The sequence below is a fragment of the Dermacentor andersoni genome, chromosome 5 (assembly GCF_023375885.2).
Source record: "Dermacentor andersoni chromosome 5, qqDerAnde1_hic_scaffold, whole genome shotgun sequence".
NCBI classification, from domain to species: domain Eukaryota; kingdom Metazoa; phylum Arthropoda; class Arachnida; order Ixodida; family Ixodidae; genus Dermacentor; species Dermacentor andersoni.
The window spans coordinates 9540638-9565641 of record NC_092818.1 but is presented as its reverse complement, the minus strand read 5'-3'; the positions used below and the strand labels follow the sequence as shown (position 1 = coordinate 9565641).

Below are 25004 nucleotides of genomic sequence, written 5' to 3'. Positions count from 1 at the left end.
TCTAAACTTGTTAAACGGGGGATAGCTTATTCAACTCTTAGGTCTGCCATTACTAAGTCATGTCCGCACAATATGCAACAAAGTTTTTCACAGCAGATAGAAAGGCTTAAAAAAGCTAGCTATCCAGTGCATCTATTATCACTAACCTGCGAAAAACTTGTAAAATGGGTAAAAAGCCCCGGTAAAAAACAAGAAAAACAGAAAAAAGAAACAAAGTTTGCTGTAGTACCCTACATACATAGATTATCCCATGGTTTAAGGAATGTGGCAAATAGGTATGACGTCAGCACCGTTTTCTCGGCCCCACGCAAGTTGTCTAACATGTGCCCTTTGATAAATAGGAGACTTGAACAGGAAGGCAAAAAAAGAAAAGATGATTGCGGAGTAAAACATGTGTCCCCTTTAGTGCCTTGCAACACGGGTATAGTTTACCAGATTCCACTCGAGTGTGGGAAAGCTTACATTGGACAGAGTGGCAGGTGCATTAACATCAGACTAAAAGAACACAAACATTCACTAAACAACCCCAATGCGTCACATTTAGCGGCACATTGTTTCGAGTGTGGTTGCAAACCTTTCTTTGAAGACACAAAAATTCTTTCTAAACACAGATGCCAAACCACGCGGGAAATTATCGAGGCATTCCACATAAAAAGATTAGGAGACACTTGCGTCAGTCATGCTTCGTTGTCTCTGTTAGATTGCGAATTTCAGTACCTTCGCAATACATGTACTAATCTGTAGTAATTTTTGTTTCTTTGACTTCTATACCTCCTGATATGTTAAACTGATGCCTTTTACCTTGTCATGTTCTTTTGCTACGGTTTTTGCAATCACCTATATATGTTCTTCGTTTCAATAAATATTTAGTTGAGAGTTAGCGCTCGTCCTGTCTGCTCCTTTCTGTGTCCGTGTTTCACTTCGCGCTAGAAGCCATAATCATGTTACCGTACCAACTCGCCCAACTGTCTATCCTATTACTCAAGTGATTTCTTAAAGTATAAAAAGTCGGCGGAGAAACAAAGACTGCCCACTCCTGGGGCTTCAAATGAACCTTATAATAACGTCCTCACAATGCAAGAATTGAACAGGGTTCTCTCTGCCGGTAAAAAAACAGCAACAGGACTTGACCGTGTCCACTACACAACATTGGCACACCTCTCTCAAGCATCAGCTTCACTTCTTAAATTTTTCAACAAAATCTGCGAATCTGGAGTAAAGCCTACAGACTGGAAAAATGCAGTAATAGTGCCTTATTTGAAATCTGGTAAATCCACGTCCCCAAGCAGCTACAGGCCCATTGCCTTAACAAGCTGTCTAGCCAAATCCTGCGAGAGTATCATAAAAATAAGGCTCACATTCTTCCGTGAATATAGGAACCTAATAGACGTGCACCAGTGCAGATACAGAAAGGGCTGCTCTACAACTGACCACCTCGTACGACTAGAACATGAAATATGTAATGCGTTTCTGCACAAACAACACTGTCTCACAGTATTTTTCGATCTAGAGAAAGCGTATGATACCACGTGGCGGTATGGAATTTTAAGAGACCTGGCTGACTTGAGAGTGCATGGCAGAATGCTAAACTGTCTATCTGATTTTATGGCAAATAGAACATTTCAGATGCGTCTCGGCACAATACTTTCACGCACATTTACACAGGAAAATGGCGTTCCACAGGGTTGTATTCTGAGCACGACACTCTTCATAATCAAAATGAACTCTGTTAATAAGATCATGCCATCCTCTGTTATGCACTCAATATATGTCGATTTGCAAGTGGCTGGCCACGCCTCAAATCTACCCACTTGCGAAAGACAACTGCAAATAACCATAAATAATCTTACACAATGGGCTGACAAAAATGGATTCCGTTTTTCAACAGACAAAACTGTTACAGTTCTCTTCTCCCAGAAACGAGGGTTACACTTCAATCCAGTTCTCACATTGCATGGTACAACCATGCCGGTCAAAGAAGACTACAAATTTTTAGGCATAACATTTGACACAAAGCTGAACCTCCTGGCCCACATTAACACAACTAAAATTAAAGCAAATAAAGCATTGAATATCCTCAAGGTGCTATCGCACAAGCACTGGGGATCTGACTGAACTTGTCTATTACGTATATACCGGTCCCTCATACGTAGCATCCTCGACTATGGTAGTGTAGTTTATGGTGCAGCTAGGCAGTCATACATCAAGCGACTCGATCCAGTTCATAATCTCGGCCTACGACTGGCAAGCTGTGCCTACAGAACATCGCCTGTCCAAAGTTTATATGTGGACTGCAATGAGCCTTCCTTACAGCAACGCAGAGCACTACTTACACTTTCCTATGTACTACGAATTCGATCATCACCACAACATATATGCTACAGCATCGTAACACAGTGCAAATCACTGATACACCACACAAGCAAACCGAACATGATTCGGCCACTAATCTTACAACACGAAGAATACTGTCAGACTTATGATGTTCCTCATGAGGCCCTGCAGGTGGCTGAAAGGCCACCAACATTGCCCCCATGGTACAACTTTTCACACCTATGTGACTGGACACTAACACATCTAAAGAAAAAGGACATTCCACAAGAACACATAATACAAGAGTTCCGAGCTATTCAAGAAAAATACAAAAATTACATGGAATTCTGCACTGACGGCTCCAAAACACAAGAATACGTAGGTGTCGGAATAATAAAAAAAAATTGGCAAAACAGCATTCAGATAAATAATTTTTCTTCAGTGTTTATCGCTGAAGTTTTTGCGATATGGACGGCAGTAAAAAAAATTACCAGCGATAAGCAGATGAATGCTATCATATATACTGATTCGCTAAGCGCACTCAAAGCTCTAAACCTTAACTCTGCGTCTGAACCCTTACTTGGGGATATCCTAAACATGTTGGCCTATAACGAATACGGAAGAACCTTATGATTCTGCTGGGTCCCAAGCCATGTTGGGATACCAGGGAACGAAGCAGCAGATAGATGTGCGTTCATGGCAGCGCACAAAGGTATAACGCAAACAACACTTCCATACAAAGACTGTATCCGAGTGATTCATAAGGCCCTGACATCAAAGTGGCAACTAAAATGGGACTCCTACAAAAATAACAAGTTACACACAATAAAACCCCTGCTTAGCGAAGGGAAGTCGGGCAGTCACCAGCAACGCTTCTATGAAGTGATCCTATGTAGACTCCGAAACGGGCATACACACCTGGCACACAATTTTCTACTTCAAAACGAAAACGCAGCTTCCGCTGTTTTAACATTTGAATTCCTAATATCTTGTGGCTGGCGCAGCATGGCCTTAGTCGCTTTTGCGCCATTAAACCCGAATTAACTATCTAAATGTAAACTCTACCGTGCTAGTCGTCCAGAAGAGTCCCGCAAAGCCAGCATAACGAGGGATGAGTGGCCGTAGAGGTGAAGTTGAAATTAGCCAGCACAACACGACAGAAAGACACTCTTTCTCTGCGGTGGTGTAGTTTGTCTCTGCATGCGATAGTGTGCGACTTGCATAGGCAATCATTCTTTCATTGCCTGCCTGCCATTGTACAAGCACTGCACCAGGACCAACGTTACTGGCATCGGTATGCACTTCTGTGTCCGCCACCTTGTCAAGGTGTGCCAGAAGTGGCGCTGACACCAAGCACTGTCAAAATGCAGTCTCTTGCTCCGAGGTCCAGACGAACTATACATCGTCTCTCTGGAAACGAGTTAGTGGTTCTGCCATTGTTGAAACATTTTATATAGAACAACGGTAGTATATGCAAAAGCCCAGGAAGTGTTGGATACCTTTCTTGACAATCGGGGTCGGAAATGTAGCTATAGCAGAAGTTCTTGCGGGATTGGTGCTAATGCCTTCCGCACTGACCACGTCTCCCGTAAACATCAGCTCCTTGTAGCCGAAGTCACACTTTTGAGGCTTAAGGGTGAGGTTAGCCGATCGGATGGCTTCAAAAGCTTGCTGCAGTCGTTTCAGGTGTGGGTCAAATGTTGCCAAAAACACAATCGCGTCGTTGAGGTAGACAAGGCAGCTTTGCCACTTCAGACCAGTGAGAACAGTGTCCATCATTCGCTGGAATGTTGATGGTGCAGAACAGAGGCCATAAGAAAGTGGAAGCACTCTGAATTTATAAAGTCCGTCTGTAGTGACAAAAGCAGTTTTTCGCTGTCTCCGTCTACCTCAATTTGCCAGTAAAAGCTCCTTAGATCGAGAGACAAAAAATACTTAGCCCGCTGCAATCTGTCTAAAGAGTCATCGGTACGTGGTAACGGGTACACATCCTTCTTAGTAACATTGTTGAGGGGCCTATAACCTACACAAAAATGAAACATTCCATCTTTTTTCTTGACATGAACGACCAGGGAGGGCTACGGATTTTGCAAAAGCTGAATGACCTCTTTCTGTACCGCACCCATTGGACATTGTTGGCCCGTTAACAATGTTTTGAAATGCCGCTTTCAAGGCCTTCTGCGCCGCTCACGGACATACTGCGCCATCGAACGTGATAGAGAAGTATATTTTTGTTTTCTAAGCAGATCTTTACCGCCAGGCAGTAATTTTTGAATGTGCTCCAAAGTTTCGTGATCCTCAAAATAAAAATGGCCACCTCGAGGATCGGGGCATGCACTTAGAAATCTTGCAATTCCGCTATGTCTGCAGCTGATTATATCGATAGATCGAGCAGCAGCAAGTCTCAAGACGCTGCTTTCACGTCAGACTTTGGCTCTGAGAATGATTACGATGCAAACCAGCCCGGAACATTGGCCGCTGCCGCCCAACAAGCCCAACTGTTGTGTTCGCAGTAAAATTTTTTTACAGTAAAACCTCGTTAAATCGTACCAGCTTAAATAGTAGTTTCGTTTTAAAAGTCGTAAAGTCAAATCCCCAACTCCGCGGCCATTGAACATAATGCGTTTTGTACCAGCTTATTGCGTACGTGTTAGTTAAGGGAGACGTGGCTTTCGCATTGTGAAAAATGGGAAAAAAATCAATTTGTGGAAAATCATATTTTGAGTTTCTGTAACTCTTTTTCTACCTGATTCCAAAATATCGTCACTGTAAACCACGTAGAACTGCTAAAAAAAATTTATTTTATCAGGTAGCGAAAAATTTCGCGTAAATGAAGACAGAACAGCATTTTTCAAGTGATAATATCTCCGGAATGGCGCAACCGAGCACCGCCATCTTGGTCTCATTGGAAAGCGTATTTCTCCGTCTTCAAATTTGCCGCTTCCACATCTCCTCCGTAAGCCTGTTTCACGTGGTGCGATTTCTGTTGCCTGCGATGAAAATGGCAGTCGCAGTGCCATTTTCAGTGATTGCAGTGATTTTCGGCTGCGACCAACTGGTTGGTCGTACAGTCGCAGCAATCGCTGTGATTTTCTGTCGGAATTGAGCGGAGAGCTATTTCACCGTTTTGTTTTGAGAAATGCCGTCTCGCTCAACAAGTGCATTGTGCGGAGATGTGGATTGCCGAATTCGGTAGGTACGCAAAGGGAGAATAAAAAAACTTGTACCGCAGATCCCATTCTCCCACTTCTATGTTCCTTGACATGCTACGCAGCAAATGAAGTGCATTTTCACATTTGCTTCGTACACCTTTGGGAGTTGCCACGAGACGACATGGCCTCTTGAGGTCGTCACAATTTTTTTCTTAGAGTAGCATACAAAAATCGCGCGCATAGAGCAACTTAAATAATTTCAACCTCTCCAAGAACAAATGACAAGACAGCAGAGTACCTAAAGTTTCAACGTTCTGCTCAATGCAATACTGTTCAACTGCATTTTCTTGTCGGTTTTCAAGCGTGACTTTCTCGATGCATCTTTAAAGGTTATCTTACCTCATTTATTACATTTGACATGGCAAAGGGGCAGGCTATCCTAATGAATTTTATGCGATAGCATTAACTCTGTGGCTTGAATAAACAGCGTCGTCCATTTGTTTTCGAATATTTCATGCACGTTAAGTTGCACCTCTTCCCTGCAGAATTTTTTTTTGCTTGCGCAGAAACCAATAAACCTTGAATATGTTGCGCACTTTGTATCCTTACTGCACTTGTATAAACATTTGCTTTGAACAGTAGTTAACTCTGCAGTTAGTAAATTATTGGCTTGCTATAGTGGCACAGTGACATCGCAGCCTCCAGCACCGTCATGTAAAACTCGTGCAACTATGCGAAAAGCATGCAAACAGCCTGTTTTTTGTGTAGACAAAACGGTGGAGGACGACATACCAAAGTAAATCAAAACTGTGTAGTGAAGTCAGCCAGTTGCATCCCTTTCTGTGAATGTTTCAAGTATAGATGGTTCTTGCACGTCCACAGCTAATCAAGTGTGCAGAAACATTTGTGCTTTACATGTTGCTAATAACAGTTTCTAATAAGTTTGTGATCACATTTATTAGTGTCTAAACTCAGATAACAATATGCTCTGTGATTACTACCTTTATAAATAATGTACCATGCTACTTGAAAGAACATATCACCCTGGGATTTGAAAATAATTTTCTGCATTTCAACTATACCCAATGTGCAATTTATTCAATAAAGGACCACAAGCAGTTTTTTTTTCTTTTTCTATATTTTTTTTTTTTGCAATGACACGCTTATTGCAAGTTTTACCTACATACAGGCAAGAAAAAAAAAACATCTGTAGACAAAGAGATTGTTCAATTTATTTGCCTGACACAGTGGCTATAGCATACTGCTGCTAACACAAGGTAAGGGGTTGAATTGCCGGTCGCGGCAGTGGCATATCGTTGGGAGTCATAGGTAAAAAAAGCTTTTGTGCTTTGATTTAGTTCATCAGTTATTGAACCCTTAACTTTGCAAGACTATTGTATAAGGGCGCATGCATATGCAAAATCTAACAAGCAACACTAACACCAATTGTAAAAGCAAAGGGCACAATTGTAAAACAAGCGTCTTTCCTGATGCTTCGAATGTGTAAACATTCATTGCATCAATATCCGTTGTTCAACAGTGCTGCACAAATAAGCATGGTCAGGCATAGTACACAATCAGGTAGCTGGTTCTAGAGATGTACAAATGTCAAAAGACACGAATTTTCATACAACATCATGCATAAAGAAAACCTTTTTCAAGTGTTGTCCCTTCTGGCAGATATGAGTGAGCCATAAGCTGCTTTATTAGAGGGCATTGTGTAGTACCCCTTATGGAAGAATGAAGAGAGTGAAGAGGCTTTTAATACAGCACCTCGCGCTACTCTAATAGGAGGAACGATTAGCAAAAAAATTGGTGTTAGATCACCTAAGTTAAACTACCTTTTTGAAAGACAGAAAATTCCAGGTGAGAGTTGGAGGTAAATTTCACCCACCCACACCAACAGCACAGGCATACTAGAAGTACTACAGTCTATCGAGTACTACAGTCTATGGGAAAGCTATCTTATACAGAAATCAAGCATGATGCAACAAGCTCTCGACAACATGGCAGACTTTCTTAGCCAGTCTGGCCTCTTATCTTCTGATAAGTCAGCTTACATCGACATCGGAAATAAGACCGGAATCAAGAACTACCCCAGATTGCACAATGTGCTTCACATTGCTGGACAAATATATGCGCAAGTCAACAGCCCCAAATCCTCGGCTAGTGCAAGACCAAGATGGCAGAGCCAATATGTGGGTGAAACAATTACACCATGCCTGGACACAAATTCTATACCCAGTGAAAAGAATAATCTCAAAATGATGGGGGGTGGACGAGCAGATGCTGTACTTGTGGCCAAGGTATTGTATGGTATTAATTGCCAGCAGAGCACAAAAAAACAGCTTATCGAATACAGGTGTCGGGTTCTGACAGGTACTTCCAACTTTATCATGCTTGAAGACTTTACGAGAAAGAGCAAACGAACAAGCACCAAGACAGAGTAGAGGTGTAGTGAACGGCCCAAATTCTTGGCCTCCAAAACTCGGAACCCGGCTGCAAGATACTATGCCAGCTAGCATGTGAGATGCAAAGATGACTACCACTCCCTTCAGAAACACAACCTCGAGAGCGTCTAAACCGTGCAATACGGGGGTAAACAATTGGGCCGGGAGACTTTATGCAGTTGCCAAACACACACAAGGGGTTGCCAATCATGAAGACACAAACAAACATCAGGCACATATAGTACAGTGATGTGGCAATATCAGGGTAACGGTAGTATGACACTACATAAAATTAATTACCATACATCCAGAAAAGCTGAACTGAGAGCAATTAAAGCAGCACTTCCACTGCACATTTGCAGACTACAACATCCTGCATGTCTGCATGGATTCACCAGATACTGTCAAGGCCTACACATCACACAAGATTGTCAGGAAAATCGGGACATTGACACGCGACTTGCAAGCACATGGCCAATAAATTACACTATACATAGCCATGCAGATATTCCATGACACAAGTGGGCTCATGAGCCCAACATAAATGGAAACTGGGCGAGTTAGCATGGATTCATTATGAACTACAGCATAAGAAATAGACAACGGACAAGATCAAGGCACTTTGTGTGTTCACTTCGTTCTTGTCTATTGACTTTCTGTTGCGCTGTAATTAATGAATTCATGAGGCTGCACAGGAGAACAACAATGCCTCCGCCCAAGGCCCTGATTTCACATGCACGCACGCGCACACACACACACACAGCATAGCATAAAGCAGTGTCAACAGGGGCCGTATTCTGTAGCGGTTCGCTTTGGAACCGGTTCCTTTTGGCTGTTACGTCTGGATTACGTCACTCGGAGAAAGAATGGAACGGGCGTGAGGGGAACCAATCAATGAGCGGCGGTCTGCCGGAAGATCACGTCATCATTTTTGTTTGTACTTGGGGGACGGTATAGCAATTGAAGGATGTTGCTGGTTTGATAAAAAAACATTGGTTTGTATAGAACACTTGCAGATATATTTTCAGTAATAAATGTGAGCCTGCGGCGCAGACGGCTACTGGGAGTTGTAATTTTATTTGTGTTGTTTTCTTATTTAGTCGCTAGGTGGTGTGGCATACGTTATGCAAACAACTTGCCTCGCTTTGTTTACGTTTTGGACTTGTTCGCGCGCCGAAACCGAAACGATGTCGTCGCGCAAAAACAGGCGGCTGGGTCCTCACGTTTGAGCGAGGCAGTGCGAAATACTAGTTTCATTTGTCGAGGAGCACCCCTACCTAGCAAAGGCGTCGTATGTGTTGGGCCAGCAGCTGACGGCGGCTTTCTGTTGCGCCGTGGATGGGAATCTAACCCATCCTTTTTCTTTGCCCACAACCGTAATGACCTTGGCGACGGCTGTAATGATCCGGCTGACCGAAGGCTGCGACAGTGCAATCGCTTCTTCATTCCCAACGCACTGGAAAGCTCCCAGTGGCAAAAAACCGCCGCGCGCACAGCACTTTCATCGTAGTGTCAACACCACGAAATCTTTGAGGTCCGAGATGTTCTACTAGCTCATCGCAAAGACGTCGCACTGTGTCTTTGGAGAGCCTAAAATGCCTTCGAAACTCTTCTTCGGTCATGCAGAACACTTCGTTGCCTCTCGTCACGTCGTTGACTTTCGGCGCTCGCCAGCAGCACAACCAAAGGAGCCGCCATTGCCGTATCTGTCTCGTCTCGTCTAGGTGCCGGCTCGTCAGCTGGCGCGAGACTAGCCGGCAGCCACGGTTGCCCCAGCAACCCTCGACATCATCTCGCCACCGCGCGCGACCCTCGAGTGAACCACTTCTCCACGGTTCCTCTCGTAGCAGGGAACCGGTTCCTTTCCAGATGATTGACAAGCTGTGTGACGCCAACAAAATTTGTCGTCCCGCCCACCAGGGATGATGACAACGAAGCGCCGACCAATAGCAACAGCCAAAAGGAACCGGTTCCAAAGCGAACCGCTACAGAATACGGCCCCAGGATGACACGAGAGAGAGATGAGCGCTAACGTCCAACTAAGATTTCTTGGGAAAATGAGGCAGTTTGTACAGTTTACCAGAAAAAAAGGCAGCAAGAAGGCCAGACAAAAATTGGTGCTTGATGCAACCAAACATAAATAAGAATGTTACACAAAAAAACACAGCTAACAATTGCATGTTAGCCTACATTTACTCACCATGTACATCACACATTTTGTTAAATGATCTTGCTTTTCTTGTTAATACTATTTGTTCTCTTGTGCCATTTGCAGAAAAAGTGCAGAAAAAAAATCACAGAATCGCCAATCATGCATGCCTGCACCTTTCAAGAAACACTGTTCTTTGTCCAATACACAGACTGGCAGCTTGCTTACGCAAGCAGTCTTCCAGTTCCATGCCATTGGGGGAAAAAGAAAAAAAACTTTTTCCTTTGAAAGTAGTTGCCTGCACAGCTGATTACAATGCTTTTTTTCCCTGGACTTGTATATTTATTTGTATTTTCTCTTTCCTATTTTTGATTGTTTGGTTTCATCAATCACTGGTTTTTATCAGGGTTTCTTGCTGTGCGACTTTTTGGTAACTTTTATAAATCTCTGCATTCTCACAATAAACATTTTAATTAGAAGTTAGCGTGGCCTATTCTTACTGCTTCACACTATACACTCTTGAAACATTGCCCAAGTAAAAGATTTTATGAGGCACACAGATGCATCATAAGGGCCATTAGTGCAACTTGTTGCAGTCTAAAAAAATAAAGAATAGCCTGGCTGCAAAGGGCACAAGAGAACAAATAGTATGAACAAGAACACTAAGATCATTTAACAAAATGTTTAATGTACGTGGCAAGTAAATGTTGGCTGACAAGCAATAAACCAAACGCACAGAAAAAAGAGAAGCTAAAATTAATGTGTGTTTCCCACCAGGAAATGCATCCATCTCTAATGGAGGCTATGCTGGCAAGATTCTCCCAGCATTCTTAGATCTATAGCTTCCATAATTTCTCTAGGCAGCTGATCTGCACAGAATGCAAGCTTCTTCCTTTACAATGCACGCTCAGATGTCGAGGGTGCATTACAGAGGAAGAAACTAGGATTCTGTGCAGATTGGCAGCCTAGAGAAATTTTGGAAGCTGTAGATGTATAGACACTGGGAGAATCTTGTGTCAGCATGGCCTCTGTTTCAGAGATGGATGCATTTCTTGTTGGGATCTGTATGGATGCACATCAGCTATTGCTCCTCCTTCTTGTGTAACTTCGATTTATTGCTTGTCAACCAGAATTTACTCGGCATGTTCAATAAAGTCTGATTTGTTAGTGCACCTTATGATGGTCTCGATCTCTAGCAGAAAGGTGTTCATTCTTTTTACAGTGAAGCTCTATATACCTAGGGGAAACACTTGTAGTCTGACCACAAAAACCCTACTGGGGGGGTATGAGCCATTATTTAGGGGGTATGAGCCACTGCATTCATCTGATGTGACGGACGGACAAATTTCTCATTGTGTAGACGTAGAAATGCTTACGCATTTAAAACATACATTTATCTACCTATTATTGCAGGGATGGGACACAGAAGAGGATGGGGTTAAGACAAGATCATGATGACATAATTATCTTGCAGCAAAGGTGTGGTGGGCCATTGGCTACACCGATAATGACGTCGTTTCTCTCTCGCAGCAGAACGCGCATGCATCAGTCTCTCTCAGATTTCGCAGTAGGTTCAAAATAGTGTCCCTGTATTTAAATGAAATGTGTGGCCCCGGTGTGTCATTTTGTAACTACAGTGCATAACAGAGTCATAAATACTCTGATTAGCGCATTATAAAACAGAAATGCGTGACGTATATCAGGAAGACATTGATGAACTCGCTGGATTAACACAATGAGCCACTCATTGCACCCTCCATGATGGTGATTATGCGAAGCGCGATGTGTGCATTTCAAATAAGCAATGTGATAAACCCAAGCAAAACCTGGAGAGCATATTTAGCGCCAGCAAACAAGGACAGAAGGGAGACGACACCACAATGCGCTATGGTATGCATTGTGGTTTCGTCTCCCTTCTGTCCTTGTTCGCTGGCGCTAAATATGCTTTCCAAATCCGTTTACTAACGCGCCCAACAAATGACAATGCCCAAACGTGTGGCAGCCTCATTAAGAAACACAGACGTAACCAATAATTAAGAAAGACTTCTATAAACCGTCGGAATTAACCCAGTGATAAACTATGGAGCCGCACATTTCAACTCCACCCATTTACCATCTGTGCGGGGTGCATGGGCGGTAATTTTTTCTATTATTGCTTGTTCAGTATTGTGTAATGCTCTGTCCTTCTTCCTTTTGTAACTAATTTTTTATTCCCCCTCACCTAATACTCCGACCTTGCAGCCTCCGAGGTATATAAATAAACAAATACAGAAGCACATTATTCATTCATCTTCATACACCTCGCACCATCCCTCCCCCAGCAAATGTCACTGTGTTGTCTCGCAGTTCTACATTAACTGCTGTTTTCATTTTGGTATAGTCTCTCTCCCTCTCTATCTCTCTTTCTCTCTCTCTCTCTCTCTATATATATATATATATATATATATATATATAAACAAGTTAGGACAAAGATGAAAGTACTGACGCAGGCGTTTGGTGTGTTGTGACACCACGTAACTGAGCACACGAGGGTTGGCCCCTCCCGCACCTAGCTAGGGTGGCTAGAAGGGGAGGTGTGAATACCGGCGGCGCTTTCCTTCGGGCGCGCGTGACCCCCTTGCGCACCGATGCCACCAGGGGGAACGTGGCGCTGCTGCTCGCGGCGTGGTATTACGGCGTGGTACTCCTGCGCTGGCCTGCGCCCTCCGCTGTCAGTTGGTCTCGTCGCCTGTTTTGGAGTGTTCCTCCCGACATTCCGTGTCATTCGAGGGCGAGATGCTGTGGACCACCAAAGTTATGTTGAGCACCGCAGCGACGCACGGCTAGTTTGTTACATTGCAGGTTATGTGGCGAGAAGGCGTGTTTTGCCCACACATTGTGAAGACTGCGAAGCACCATAAAGGCAATATCCCCAGAGAGCTTCCACCAGAGGCATCCAAAGAGTGGGACCTTGAGGGCCTTTTATATCCCTCAGAATCGTTCTATAAGCTGGACAATGCCATTTAAAACAAACTCACTCGTTTATTCAGTGTAACACCCGCCGTGGTTGCTCAGTGGCTATGGTGTTGGGCTGCTGAGCACGAGGTCGTGGGATCGAATCCCGGCCACGGCGGCCGCATTTCCATGGGGGCGAAATGTGAAAACACCCGTGTACTTTGATCTAGGTGCACGTTAAAAAACCCCAGATGGTCAAAATTTTCGGAGCCCTCCACTACGGCGTGCCTCATAATCAGAAAGTGGTTTTGGCACGTAGAACCCCATAATTTTTAATTCAGTGTAACACGCTAGCATGCCAAAGCTGTGGGCGAGATTTTGCAGTCAATTGGTTAAATGTCAATGATTGGTTGCCTAGACCATTGCCAGTTATACGTTTTTATTGCCTCACAAGGAATCGCTTTTTGCTTAAAGGTTTCAATCAGCAGAGCAGTGAAAAGAAACGGAAAATACTGAAACCTTGTGCGTTGTAAATTTTGTTGCTCACTTTTAAATAAACAATTTCATGACCAGATCTGTTGCTTCACTGTCTGCAATCATAGTAAATTCCTTATATGAGCGTCAAAATGACATGCTACTGGTCTGCAAGCGCAGAGAAAAAGTGGTTTGTAAATACGTCCAGACTTTATCAGGTAATGTCTGCAGTTTACAGGTCTTACGGCACGCATAGGGTGATTGACTGCTGATCTCGAGGACGACGGTCGCATTTTCAGGGAGGCGATATGCAAGGCGCCCGTGTGCCGTATGATGTCAGTGCGCGTTAAAGAACCCGAAGTGGTCGAAATTATTTCGAAGCCCCCACTAGCTCCTAACACCCAAAGCCAGCTCACGAAATGCGCACAGACAAAACGCGTTTGAATCTCGATACAGTGCGAAATGGGCCCGTAAAATTTCACAGGAGTAATAATTTGGGCTTACATAACATTGTTTTCATAATAAAGATTCATTCTTTGACGCTCGCAGAAAGCGCGGGATACCCGAAACGGGCTCACTTTCACTTCGGTGGTAGAGATGCAGCCGACGCAAGGCTGGCGAGGCGCTCATTTCGGCTGCGTGCTTACCCCGCCTTGGTCAACAGCGCCGCCCCGCGGCATCGGTGCCCTGTGGGGTCACGTTTGCGCCGCCGGTATTCACACCTCCCCTTCTAGCCACCCTAACCTAGCCGTTCGTGGCTTTGCCATGTTCGGGGAAAAGGGGATCCTGGGGGTTGAGCCGACACTGAGTGTTTGGACCTTTATGGCCCCTCGACAGAGGCAATACACCTCTTTGGCCTCTGCTTCGTGTAGATGGCACCTTCAGCCTGACCTAACCAAGGGGAATCGGCCGTCACTTTTTCCTGTCCTCCCCTCCATCTTTCACTTTCCTATCTCCTTTCTCACAACTCTCCTGTCTCCTCCTCTCCATGGATTTTCCTTTTTTCCGGGTGGCTAGGGTTAACCTTGTGTGGCGAGCTGTCCTGAATTCAGCCATATTTGGTTATAGTTGCGCTGTACAGCTGGCGTGGGCAAGACTTGTTCACATATTCCTGTCGCATCCCCTCGTTGGGCTTCATGGTGGGCGGCTGGCACCATGACTGAACAACACAATTTTTGTATGGCTCCTCCTTTCCCCCAAAAAGATCGCCCCTTTTAAAAAAAGAGGGCGGACCGATGTCACAGCTGATTTTTTCCAAAAAACCAAAGAAGTCTTCCCTGAGTATCACGTGATACACAGTGAAAAGCCAGAAAAACCGCCTAGAAAAATATCTCCGTTCACAGTAGCAAGATGTCTGAAAGAAACCATAGGCACCAGCTATAAGGTAACAAAGCTTGCTAGCGGTGACCTACTCTTAGAAATCCAAAGCAGAGCCCATGTGTGTAAACTTACTGATATTGTGTCGTTTGAAGACATCCCCGTCTCAATTTCAACCCACAGGTCGCTGAACACAGTGCACGGGGTGATTTCTGAAATTGACTGTTTGGATCTTTCCGAAGAAGAAATGCTAAATGGGCTTTCCGAACAAAACGTGAGCAATGTTCAGAGAAATAAGATAAGAAAAGACAACAAAGAATTACCCACCAAGCACCTAATTTTGACTTTCACCTGCTGCACACTTCCAGAGACAGTTGAAGTTGGGTACACGAAAGTTGCAGTTCGCCCATACATCCCGAACCCTCGACGTTGCTTCAACTGTCAGATATTTGGCCACGGCTCCCCGAGTGGCCATGGTCACAGAACCTGTGCGAAATGCACATTGAAAGACCATACTTCTGAAATCTGCGAAGCAGTGCATCGCTGTGCAAATACTCGAGATCTTGTCCCTCGTGGAAGAGAGAAATAGGAATCGTTACACTGAAAACAACCTCGAAGATTTCATTCAAAGAGGCCAGAAACCGCATCCAAGTCCAACATAAGTTTTCGCTCAAACCAAACATCCACTTCGTCGATGTGGTGTGACAGGGTGATCTACCACACCGGCCTCTGGAACCTGCCCAGGCCACGCACACTGAGGCTGGGACGGAGCCATCCTCGCCCCCTGTGGTAGCAGCCCGCACTTCTCCATCAGCAGCAAAGCTGGCTATGCCGTCCCTCGGGTTGGCAAGCCTCAAGGCCTCTGCCCACGAGGCGAGGTGTGAAAAAAGTGCCGACGTGCAGTCTGCACAACCCTCCAGCGCCTCTGTTGAGGTAATGGACACGAGCCAGGATGGTTCTATGCCACCAACGTCACAGAGACGGCGGAACTCCTTCGATTGTACTAAGAAAGACAAGCCCCGAATCACGGGGCCAGAGCCAACTAAACGTTTTCCTACCCCTCACACATAAATCAGCATGGCATCCCTAATACACTGGAATTGCAGAGGACTCCTAAATAATTTCAGTGATATAAAAGAGATCATAAATTCTTTCTCTCCTGTTGTAATGTGCCTACAGGAAATGAACTATGAACTTAGGTCCTCAGCATACAAGTGTACTAAAACAAAATATAAAGTCTTCCGCCATGACCGAGAGCAGGCAAACAGGCTCTCAGGAGGGTTAGCCATCATTGTACAAAGTTGCATCGCAGCACATGAAGTCAAACTAAAAACTAAATTTGAAGCTGTTGCAGCCACTTTGCTTTCTTATATAACGATTACAGTATGCTCTGTGTATTTGGAACCACACCTAAAGATAACCCTCCATGAGGACCTGTTACAACAATTGCCAGAGCCCTACACTCTTAAGAAAAGTTTGCACCCTTTGGGGTGCATATCTGCCACACAACAATAATCGTCATCTGCCTTGATGTGTTTCCTTTCTTGAAAACGTCGCGCCCGCTACTTGCCTGTCGGGAATGCCATGTCATGCTGATAATGCGCATGCCGTTCGTTACTGGAAACTACCGGGCTCGCAGCAATAAAGAAAGGAAACACATCAAGGCAGATGATGATTGTTGTGTAGAAGATATACACCCCTAAGGGTGCAAACTTTTTTAGGGGGTATCTGTAATTGGGGATATTAATGTGCACTCCTGTTTTGGGGGAAGCGAGAAAACAGACATAAGAGGACAAATTATAGATTTTATTTTCCGTAATAATGTTTGTTTGCTGAATTCTCGAAAGTCAACATACTGCTCCACAAGCTCAGGAAAAGTGAGCTGTAGTGATTTACCTTTTACTTCACCTTCTATATTAACGATTTTAAGTGGGACGTCATAGACAACCTACATGCAAGTGATCATCTACCAGTCATAATCCCTCTACCATCCTCACCTGCAATCATCCCAAACAAACCACGACTATGGAAGCTCCATGCAGCTGACTGGTGTTAAGAACGGCCAGCTGCAGTGCAAGTTTTGCCAACCAGTTGCGACCGCGGGCATCGTCTTTTCCTGGAGCGCCGCCGCCAACCTCTAGCCACGGCGTGACTAAGTCGACTTTGTGTCGGGAACAATACGCGCGTCCTCCACTCTCCGTCGCTTCAGCTAGGATGCATTTGACAAAGCAGGCTTTGTGCTGAAACCGTCACCGTTAAGCTCTAGCCTCGTCGCCGTTGTGACTGAATGAGTTCGGCGGGCCAACTATTGTTACCGAACTCCCCAACGCAGACCTGATCTGCTACGAGTGGGAAGTTGCCGCGGGAACGTCGTCGGACACCCTTTCCCACGCGCCGGCCAAGACGCAAGACAAAGGCTACCCGGGCACACTGCGCAGGGCTCCGAGTTCTATGAAATTCATGTGATGTCGGTTTCGGACCGAGAACCTGTGTGTGTGTGTGTGTGTGTGTGTGTGCGCGCGCGCGTGCGTGCGTGTGTGTGTGTAAACCGTCCCGCGGAGAGACAGCGTGTTTATGATGACTGGACGAACATTTCTGCCACCTTGGAATCGAGGGAGGACCGAGTGTTTATAAACGGCTGTTTTGCGGATGCTCGAGACTTTCTTAAGCATTCATGTTAGACTGAAACTCTCTCAAGCAGTCGTGTTAGACTGACGTACTTTCTCTCGCAGTCATGCTAGACTGATGAACTGCATGTAAATACTGTAAATAAACCCTTATTCCTCGTTCTCGATCAGAAGCAGTCCTTTCCTTCATCAACGTCCTCAGCGTGGATAAGTTGGACGACGGCATGGGCCAGCTACCTTCGAATTCATGCCGGACTCCAATCTTGACAACGGGTTACGAGCGATGGGATCGAGCCCCCAATCCTGACGCTGGACACTGTTTAAAGAAAAAGCCAATCTGTACTAAGTCTTTTCTGAAGACCTTAGCATCGATGATCTTAATGAACTATTCACAACGTGTATTTTAGCTGTTGCCCATTTAGCTATCCCCCAGAATTCAGGAGTGGTGAGACGAAAACACGAGGTGTGATGGACTCGGAGATGCAAAGAAGCAAAGCAAAAACAAAATAAAGCCTGGGGTGTCTTCCACAGATACCCCACTCAGGAAAAGCTCCTAAACTTTAAAAAGGCACGAGCTAAAGCACGGTACGTCTGCCGTAATGCTGAAAAGACGTCATGGCAAGCATACGTGTCATCCATAAATAGCACAGTCACAACTAAAAAAATGTGGGAGGAGGTCCGTAAGCTCCAAGGTGTCTGCTCCCCCTTTACCATTGCTCTCCTGACGACCCCTGGCATCCAAACAAGTATAGAGGAATAGGCCAACATATTAGAACATTTCGTTGCAGTCTCTACTTCTTCATTTACACTGAGTCATATTTAAAATATAATAGCATGGCTGAAAAGCAAAGGCTTCCAATTAGTGGCACCATAAGTGAGCTGTATAATAGTTTAATCACTTATCAGAAATCACTAGAGTACAGTCTGCCGGGAAACAAACTGCACCAGGGCCCAACGAAATACACTATGAAATGCTGGCACATCTTCCTGAGTCTGCGTTAAATGCACTTCTGAAATTTTTTAACAAGATGCTTTTACAAGGGAAAATACCGGAGGCCTAGAAAAAAAGCTCTTTATTGTACCTTTTCTGAAAACCGGAAAGCCACCAACATCTCCCGGTAGTTATAGGCCAATAGCCCTTGTCAGCTGTCTGGCAAAATCTTTCGAAAGCATTCTTACTATTTGATGTTCATTCTTGACTCCCATGAACTACTTGACATCCATCAGTGTGGTTTTAAAAAAACGGGCTCTACAACTGATCATCTCATTCGACTTGAAAACAGAATACGAAACATAGGCAACACTGCCTTGCCGTTTTTTTTTTTTTTTTTTTTTAAATCTGGACAAGGCTTATGATACTACCTGGAGGTATGGGATTCTCTGCAACCTAGCAGATCTAAGCATTCACAGCAGGATGTTAAACTGCCTGTGTGACTTTTTGTCCAACCGTTCCTTCCATCTACGCCTCGGTTCAACTCTCTCAAAGAACTTCAGTCAGGAAAATGGAGTACCACAAGGGTGTATCTTAAGTATTGCCCTTTTTATTATAAAAATGAATTCGCTAGCACAAATAATTCAGAAATCCATTATGTATTCAGTTTACGTTGACGATCTACAAATAGCTTGCACATCCTCAAATGTATCAACATGTGAGAGGCAAGTACAGTTAACAATAAATAAACTAGCAACATGGGCAGATAAAAATGGATATCAGTTTTCTCCACAGAAAACAGTGGCTGTTCTCGCTGAAATGAGGTTTACAGATTGATCCCACCCTACACCTTAATGAATCCAAACTCTGAGTAAAAAGCGACCACAAATTTCGAGGCATTACTTTTGACAAAAGACCTACTTTCCTATCTCACATAAACACTGTGAAAAAGAAGGCCTCTCGAGCACTCAACATACTTAAAGTCCTTTCACAGAAATGCTGGGGCTCTGATAGGGCATGCCTTCTATGAATTTGCTGCTGTCATACGCCCCTCCTTGCACTATGGCTGTATAGTGCATGGCTCTGCCAGATCATCATATTTGAAATGACCGGACCCGGTACACAATTTAGGTTTACTCTTGTCAACTGGGACCTACAGAACATCACCCATAACTAGTTTGTATGTAGAAACTAACGAACCCCCACTTGCAGACAGAAGAAGCATGCTCATACGCTCTAAAAATCCGTTCCCTGCCAGAACATATCTGTTACCCAATAGTTACAAAGTGCCCATCTAGAATACTATTCACAAACAAACCCCAGGCCATCAGACCACTCCTTCTCCATTCTGAAGAGAAATTTCAAGAGTTAGATGTAACGGACGCACTGCCTAATATTACCCAGAAACCTGGTCCACTGCCATCCTGGTACTGCTTGCCTTCTGTTTGCGACTTCTCATTAACACAATTTCAAAAAAAAACTAATGCCGTAGGAACATATATTGCAAGAATATTTAGCACTAAAAGAAAAATATGTGGAATACAGAGCATTTTGTACCAATGGTCCCAAAGCTGCACACTATGTGGGAAGTGCTCTGATACAGAATAGCTGGGAAAAAATTCTATGGCTGCCCCAATGTGCATCCATTTTGACTGCAGAGAGTTATGCAATTTCTATGGCTGTGGAAAGAATAATAAATGAGAACATTGAAAACAGCATCATTTACACAGACTCGCTAAGCATACTTGCAGCGCTTCAGCCTAGGAATGCAGTTCTGCCAATAATCGGTGACATCCTACACAACATAAGAGCCATGAGGCGGGGACAAAACATAAAATTTTGCTGGGTGCTGAGCCACGTCGGAATCTGTGGCAGTGAGAAAATACACGAGTGTGCATGGAAAGCTTGATATAAGGAAATAAAAAACATAAGGAATTCCTTATAGAAACTACATAAAATTAGTGAGTCATAAACTGAAAGAAAAATGGCGGTCTGCATGGAACAATCAAACGAACAATAAGCTACGCCTTGTAAAACCCATCATAGAAGAGTGGAAGTCATGTTCACACCAAGAACGGTTTATCTAAGTTGTCTTATATCGCTTGTGCATTGGACACACACAACTTACCCACAATTTCTTGCTGTCAAAAAAAGACAAGCCTGTTGGTGACAAATGTAGAGATGAACTTACAGTAACCCACATCTTACTCTCATGCAAACAACTTGAGACACTGAGAAAAAAATATTTTGCGCCATCTTACAGCAAACACATTACTTTTCATCCTTCATTGATTTTAAGGGATGATGCACTGGTTGAGACAATTTGTGTTTTTAGCTTTTAAAAAGAAGTCGGTTTTCTTGAAAAATTCTAAAGCCTGACCTTGTTCTCCTTTACATCCAGTGACACACCTCATCCACTTTCTCATATCTGAGAAGAAGGCTGAGGTGTTTAATTTTTTGGTGTCCTCGGCGCCCTCGATCAGAAAAGGAGTTTTTGAGGGTACCCAACCTTTTTGAGACGTTATACCTTGTGGTTGACGCATGATAGTTGCTTATGCACCATTAAACTCAACGACAGCAACAACGCCATTCATCAGTAGCGGGTGAACATTTTGAGAAGAAGAGTAAAAATGGGGCTGGGCTGTCCATGTAATGAATAGGGCAAATAACCAGTGGACCACGAGAGGTACAGAAAGGGTGCCAAAGGAAGGGAAGTGCAGTTGCGGACGCTGTGCAGATGCAAGGTGGAATTGCCTAAAGCAAAATGGGTAATTGAAGATCACTGAAAGAGGCCTTTGTCCTGCAGCGAGCATAAAAATAGGCCGACAATCATTTTCACAAGGCTGGGTGACTGTGGCGCTCCTTGGCAAAAAGTAGTTCCTTCTACTTAAGGTGAGAGCAGGTAGGAAGCGCTGAGGTGAGGTAAGGGAACGAAGATTTAACAGTGGCTTATGCAGAGTGAGAAAATATGCTGGCCTTTGAAGAAATCCAGCCAATAGGTGTTTTGTTCACACCCCGTCGGGAATACAAAGGATGGTGGGTGCTTTGTGCAATTACCACACAGTATTGAAACTTTGGATGGGATGCGGGCATTGTGAGGAAGACGGTTGCCGCAGTGAAGCGACACCCTTCTGTGTTGCAGGCAGTGCAGTGCTCGGACCAGCTGATGCAGAAGATCCAGGCACAGAATCGGCGCACGCTTGACCTGCTAGCCTCCAAGTGCTACTTCTACCACAGTCGCTGCTACGAGCTGACCGACAGGATGAGTGACATCCGGAGGTGGGCCCCTTTCTTACGGGGCGTGGCAGTGAAGCTTGTCCCACCCACACGAGCACTCCCATCTGCCCTGGAAGTGGTGCTTCTGTAATGAGACTGTCTGGGTGTTGAGTCACATTTCTGGGAACATTATTATAACTTTGCTGCGATCGAGCTTGCAAGATTATTTGTGCATGGTCACCTGGTAGCAGCTTACCCGGAGTGAGTAGCACCCTGTGGCATCTGGTGAGCCAGAGGCCAATCTCAGCACTTGCCCTGCATGGTTACATGGTACAGTGAGAAATAACTTTCTAATAGAATTTGCAGAAGAGCCAAGTTTGAGGCCACCTGTTTATGACCACCCTCTGAGTCGTTAGGGCAAACCCACTTGACTCAGTAAGTTGCAAAAAAAGTGAAGAGAAAACTATTCTTGCAGCACTCGGAACTGCTAACATTTTGCACTCCAAGTTGCACAGCTTAAAAGCAGTTTGTCACCTTGCCATGACAATACGCATTGGCGCGTGGGGTGCACATGCTGGCTCAATGAGCTACATGCCGTGCTGCACTGGCACAGCAAGAACGGCATGGGCACAGAAGCTGCGCAAGAACAGCATAGGCTTAGTAGGTGTCGCTCTGTGGACACTTTTTTTTTTAGATATACTGCTGACACCAAAAGGTTATTTTAGTAGCGGGGTACAACAACGTCGTGCACCAATGGGAAGCACATATTCCGTGCGTGCTGTACAAAATTGGGCTCGTGCTGTCAAACGAACAAAATTAGAAAATGAACATATAGAGATAACACTGAAATACAGTGCAGTCCACTTATAACTATGAGTCGACTTAATAGTAGTATCAACTTATGCATTAGGGGCGGAGGCTATGAGAAAAAATAAACCATATATAATGGTATGTTATCCCCCACATCAGATATAATGATCGAAATTTTGCCTTCTGGATGGCATTTTCCATGCAGAATAATTGTGACATTTGTGTTCCTTGTTCCCCTTTAACAAAACGATGCTGAGATGGGGCGAACGTTTGCCTGCACAAGTTCGTATCTGCTGCCATTAGAGAGTTTTAGCTTGTCCATTATTCTGGTAAATGTGAGCCTTTTACAGGAGGGGCGGATGTGTGAACGCCTCCGCCCTCCGGGCGCAGTCTCCTGGTGGTGCAGTGCTGTACCAGACAAACAAAGCTAATATTGCAGTAACTTTGTTCTTTTTCGCTGCTGGTCTAAATTTTTTGTAGCAGCGGAATTCTGTCACCATTCACCACTGCTGAAAATTCACACTAGCAGCAAAATAGGATGCACTTGGTTGATGCTATATTAGCTCTGTGTTTGTCTGGTTCAGCTCTGCAGCACCAGGAGACGGCACCATGCTGGCCGCTTGTGTTTATGCCTCCGCCCCTCCGGTAAAAGGCCCAGTCCACCTGCATTTACCGAAATAGCAGACAAGCTAACACTCTCCATTACTGCGCAGCGCATGCCACCACCCACTCGCTCGCCGATTCCAAAAGCCGCGGAGAGCATAGCGAGTTTGCGCGATGCACCACAAGATAGCGCCAGCCACTTCGCATTCGTAAAGCCCCTCAATGCTTCAAAGTAGTGCCATCCTTTGTACTTTTCTGCCGCCACGTGGGCTGTCTGCCTTTCTCCTTTACCTGCGCCCTCTGCCACCCATCTCTCTCCTTTCCGATTGGACTACTTCTATCAGCTGACAGTGCTCGCATTTCCATGTTGTTGTTGTTTCATCTTAGAAAAAAGTGCGCTCTCGGAAGGCTCTCCAGCGCCATTTTCTATGCAATGAATGGATATGCGCTGCAGTGTACGTAGCATGTGGTTTATATGGTGACGGTAGCTTCCGTCGTTAAGAACGGCGTGCTTCCTTGGCAATGTTTCTACTCTTTATCATGAATTGCTGCGCCTAAGGTGGCCGTAATAGCTGCAGTGAAGGAGAAAAGCTTTTTACGCTGCCGTCCAGCAAGCATGATGTGGAGTGGGAAAAGATGTAGATGCACCAGATCGATCACACAAACTTGAGCCGGCCGCCGTGCACGCAGTATCCGAGGTGCTCATTCCCAAGCGTTCACACCGCATGATGTTAGCACGGATGTCCTGCGCTTCTTTATTGTGCACTACATCAACGCTATTTTTCTTCCTGGACCAGCAGTGCATACTTTTCTTAATGCGTAAGCATTCTTTGACGAATCCCAGAGGAAGATTTGTTCTCACAGGAAAAGTGTAATGCATTGTATGAGCACAAAAGTGCGTAATTTGCCAAGACATTTAATCGTTATGATAGGGTAAATGTAGATGATTGGCAACTTCTTAGCAATATGGAACAATTGAAAAAAAAAATAATAATCACAGAGAATACCTTCAGCATACATAGGGCTCCATAGAAAATGCATGGGGAAGCTTAGAGTAAGGGGGCTGGGCCAACTTTAATTTTGGGGGTGGGCCAACTTGAAGTTTGAGGGTGGACCAACTTGAGTTTGGGTGTAGGCCAATTTGACATTTGGGGGTATGCTTATGCACACTTAGATAACTCCAGTGGAGTTTTTGCATACTTTTTGATATAAGAAAAACAAAGTGATGCTCAGACTAAAATTTGCGTTTTTTAAGCATGTGCGTTTAAGTGTGGAAAAAGATAGTGTCAAACTGTTAGAATACTAAAGAAACAAATAAGACTTGCACGTGATAGTACTTTAGCAAAAAAATGGTGCTTCAGCTTTGAAAATTCTGTGGGAAACGCTGCTCATTTGATAAAAATTTTAAATACCCTTACTGAGTTTTATTTTCTATTGTCTGTCTGTGACGAATCGTTTTCGGGACGTATGATGCTTATTTCGTGTGCGGTGCTTTTTGGCTTTTGTTTAAAATTTAGGATCATTTTTCGGATGACCAATTTGAACCTTTGATGATGCGTGATTTCGGCAAGAAGAATGCTGGAGTGTGACGCTGTGCCCAGCATGCGTTAAGGTTATCAGCCGGGGCGCACAGTCAGTGCCAACGTAATAAGTTTTAACGTTTATTGTAAGGCTCAAGGCGAAGCCATCATGCCCGAATGGCTGATGGGACTTGAATGACTGCTTCCATTCACGTTAATCATGCAGCTGTGTAATGGAGTAGTTACAGTCGGCGGTACTCAAAACAGATTTGCAACTTCTATTTCTGATGAACGCCTTGAGGCAGCAGTGCTTCACAGCTACTTGCGACGATTCACAAACCATACTCTGTGAGAGCCCGTACAAAGACGCTAACATGGGTGCCCACGCTATCCTTGTGACTCCAAAGCATACATTTTTTAAACGTTTTTGCCCCTAAAATTTCCTTTGTACCACTTTTTTCTTCTTCCCATGGTTGAAATAAGGCTCTCGGATGTCATTTCAGCCCAC

At 44.5% G+C, this 25004-nt stretch overlaps 1 protein-coding gene across 2 annotated transcripts in view; it reads left to right on the top strand.

Annotated features, from left to right (window-relative positions):
* The window catches only part of Rpn3 (regulatory particle non-ATPase 3), a 144547-nt gene that overhangs the window by 58179 nt on the left and 61364 nt on the right, over positions 1-25004 (top strand). For both annotated transcript variants that reach the window (XM_050177374.3, XM_055070104.2), the window contains exon 5: positions 21490-21626. In XM_050177374.3, coding sequence (XP_050033331.1) covers positions 21490-21626 — 137 coding nt within the window. The remainder of the gene's footprint in view (positions 1-21489; positions 21627-25004) is intronic.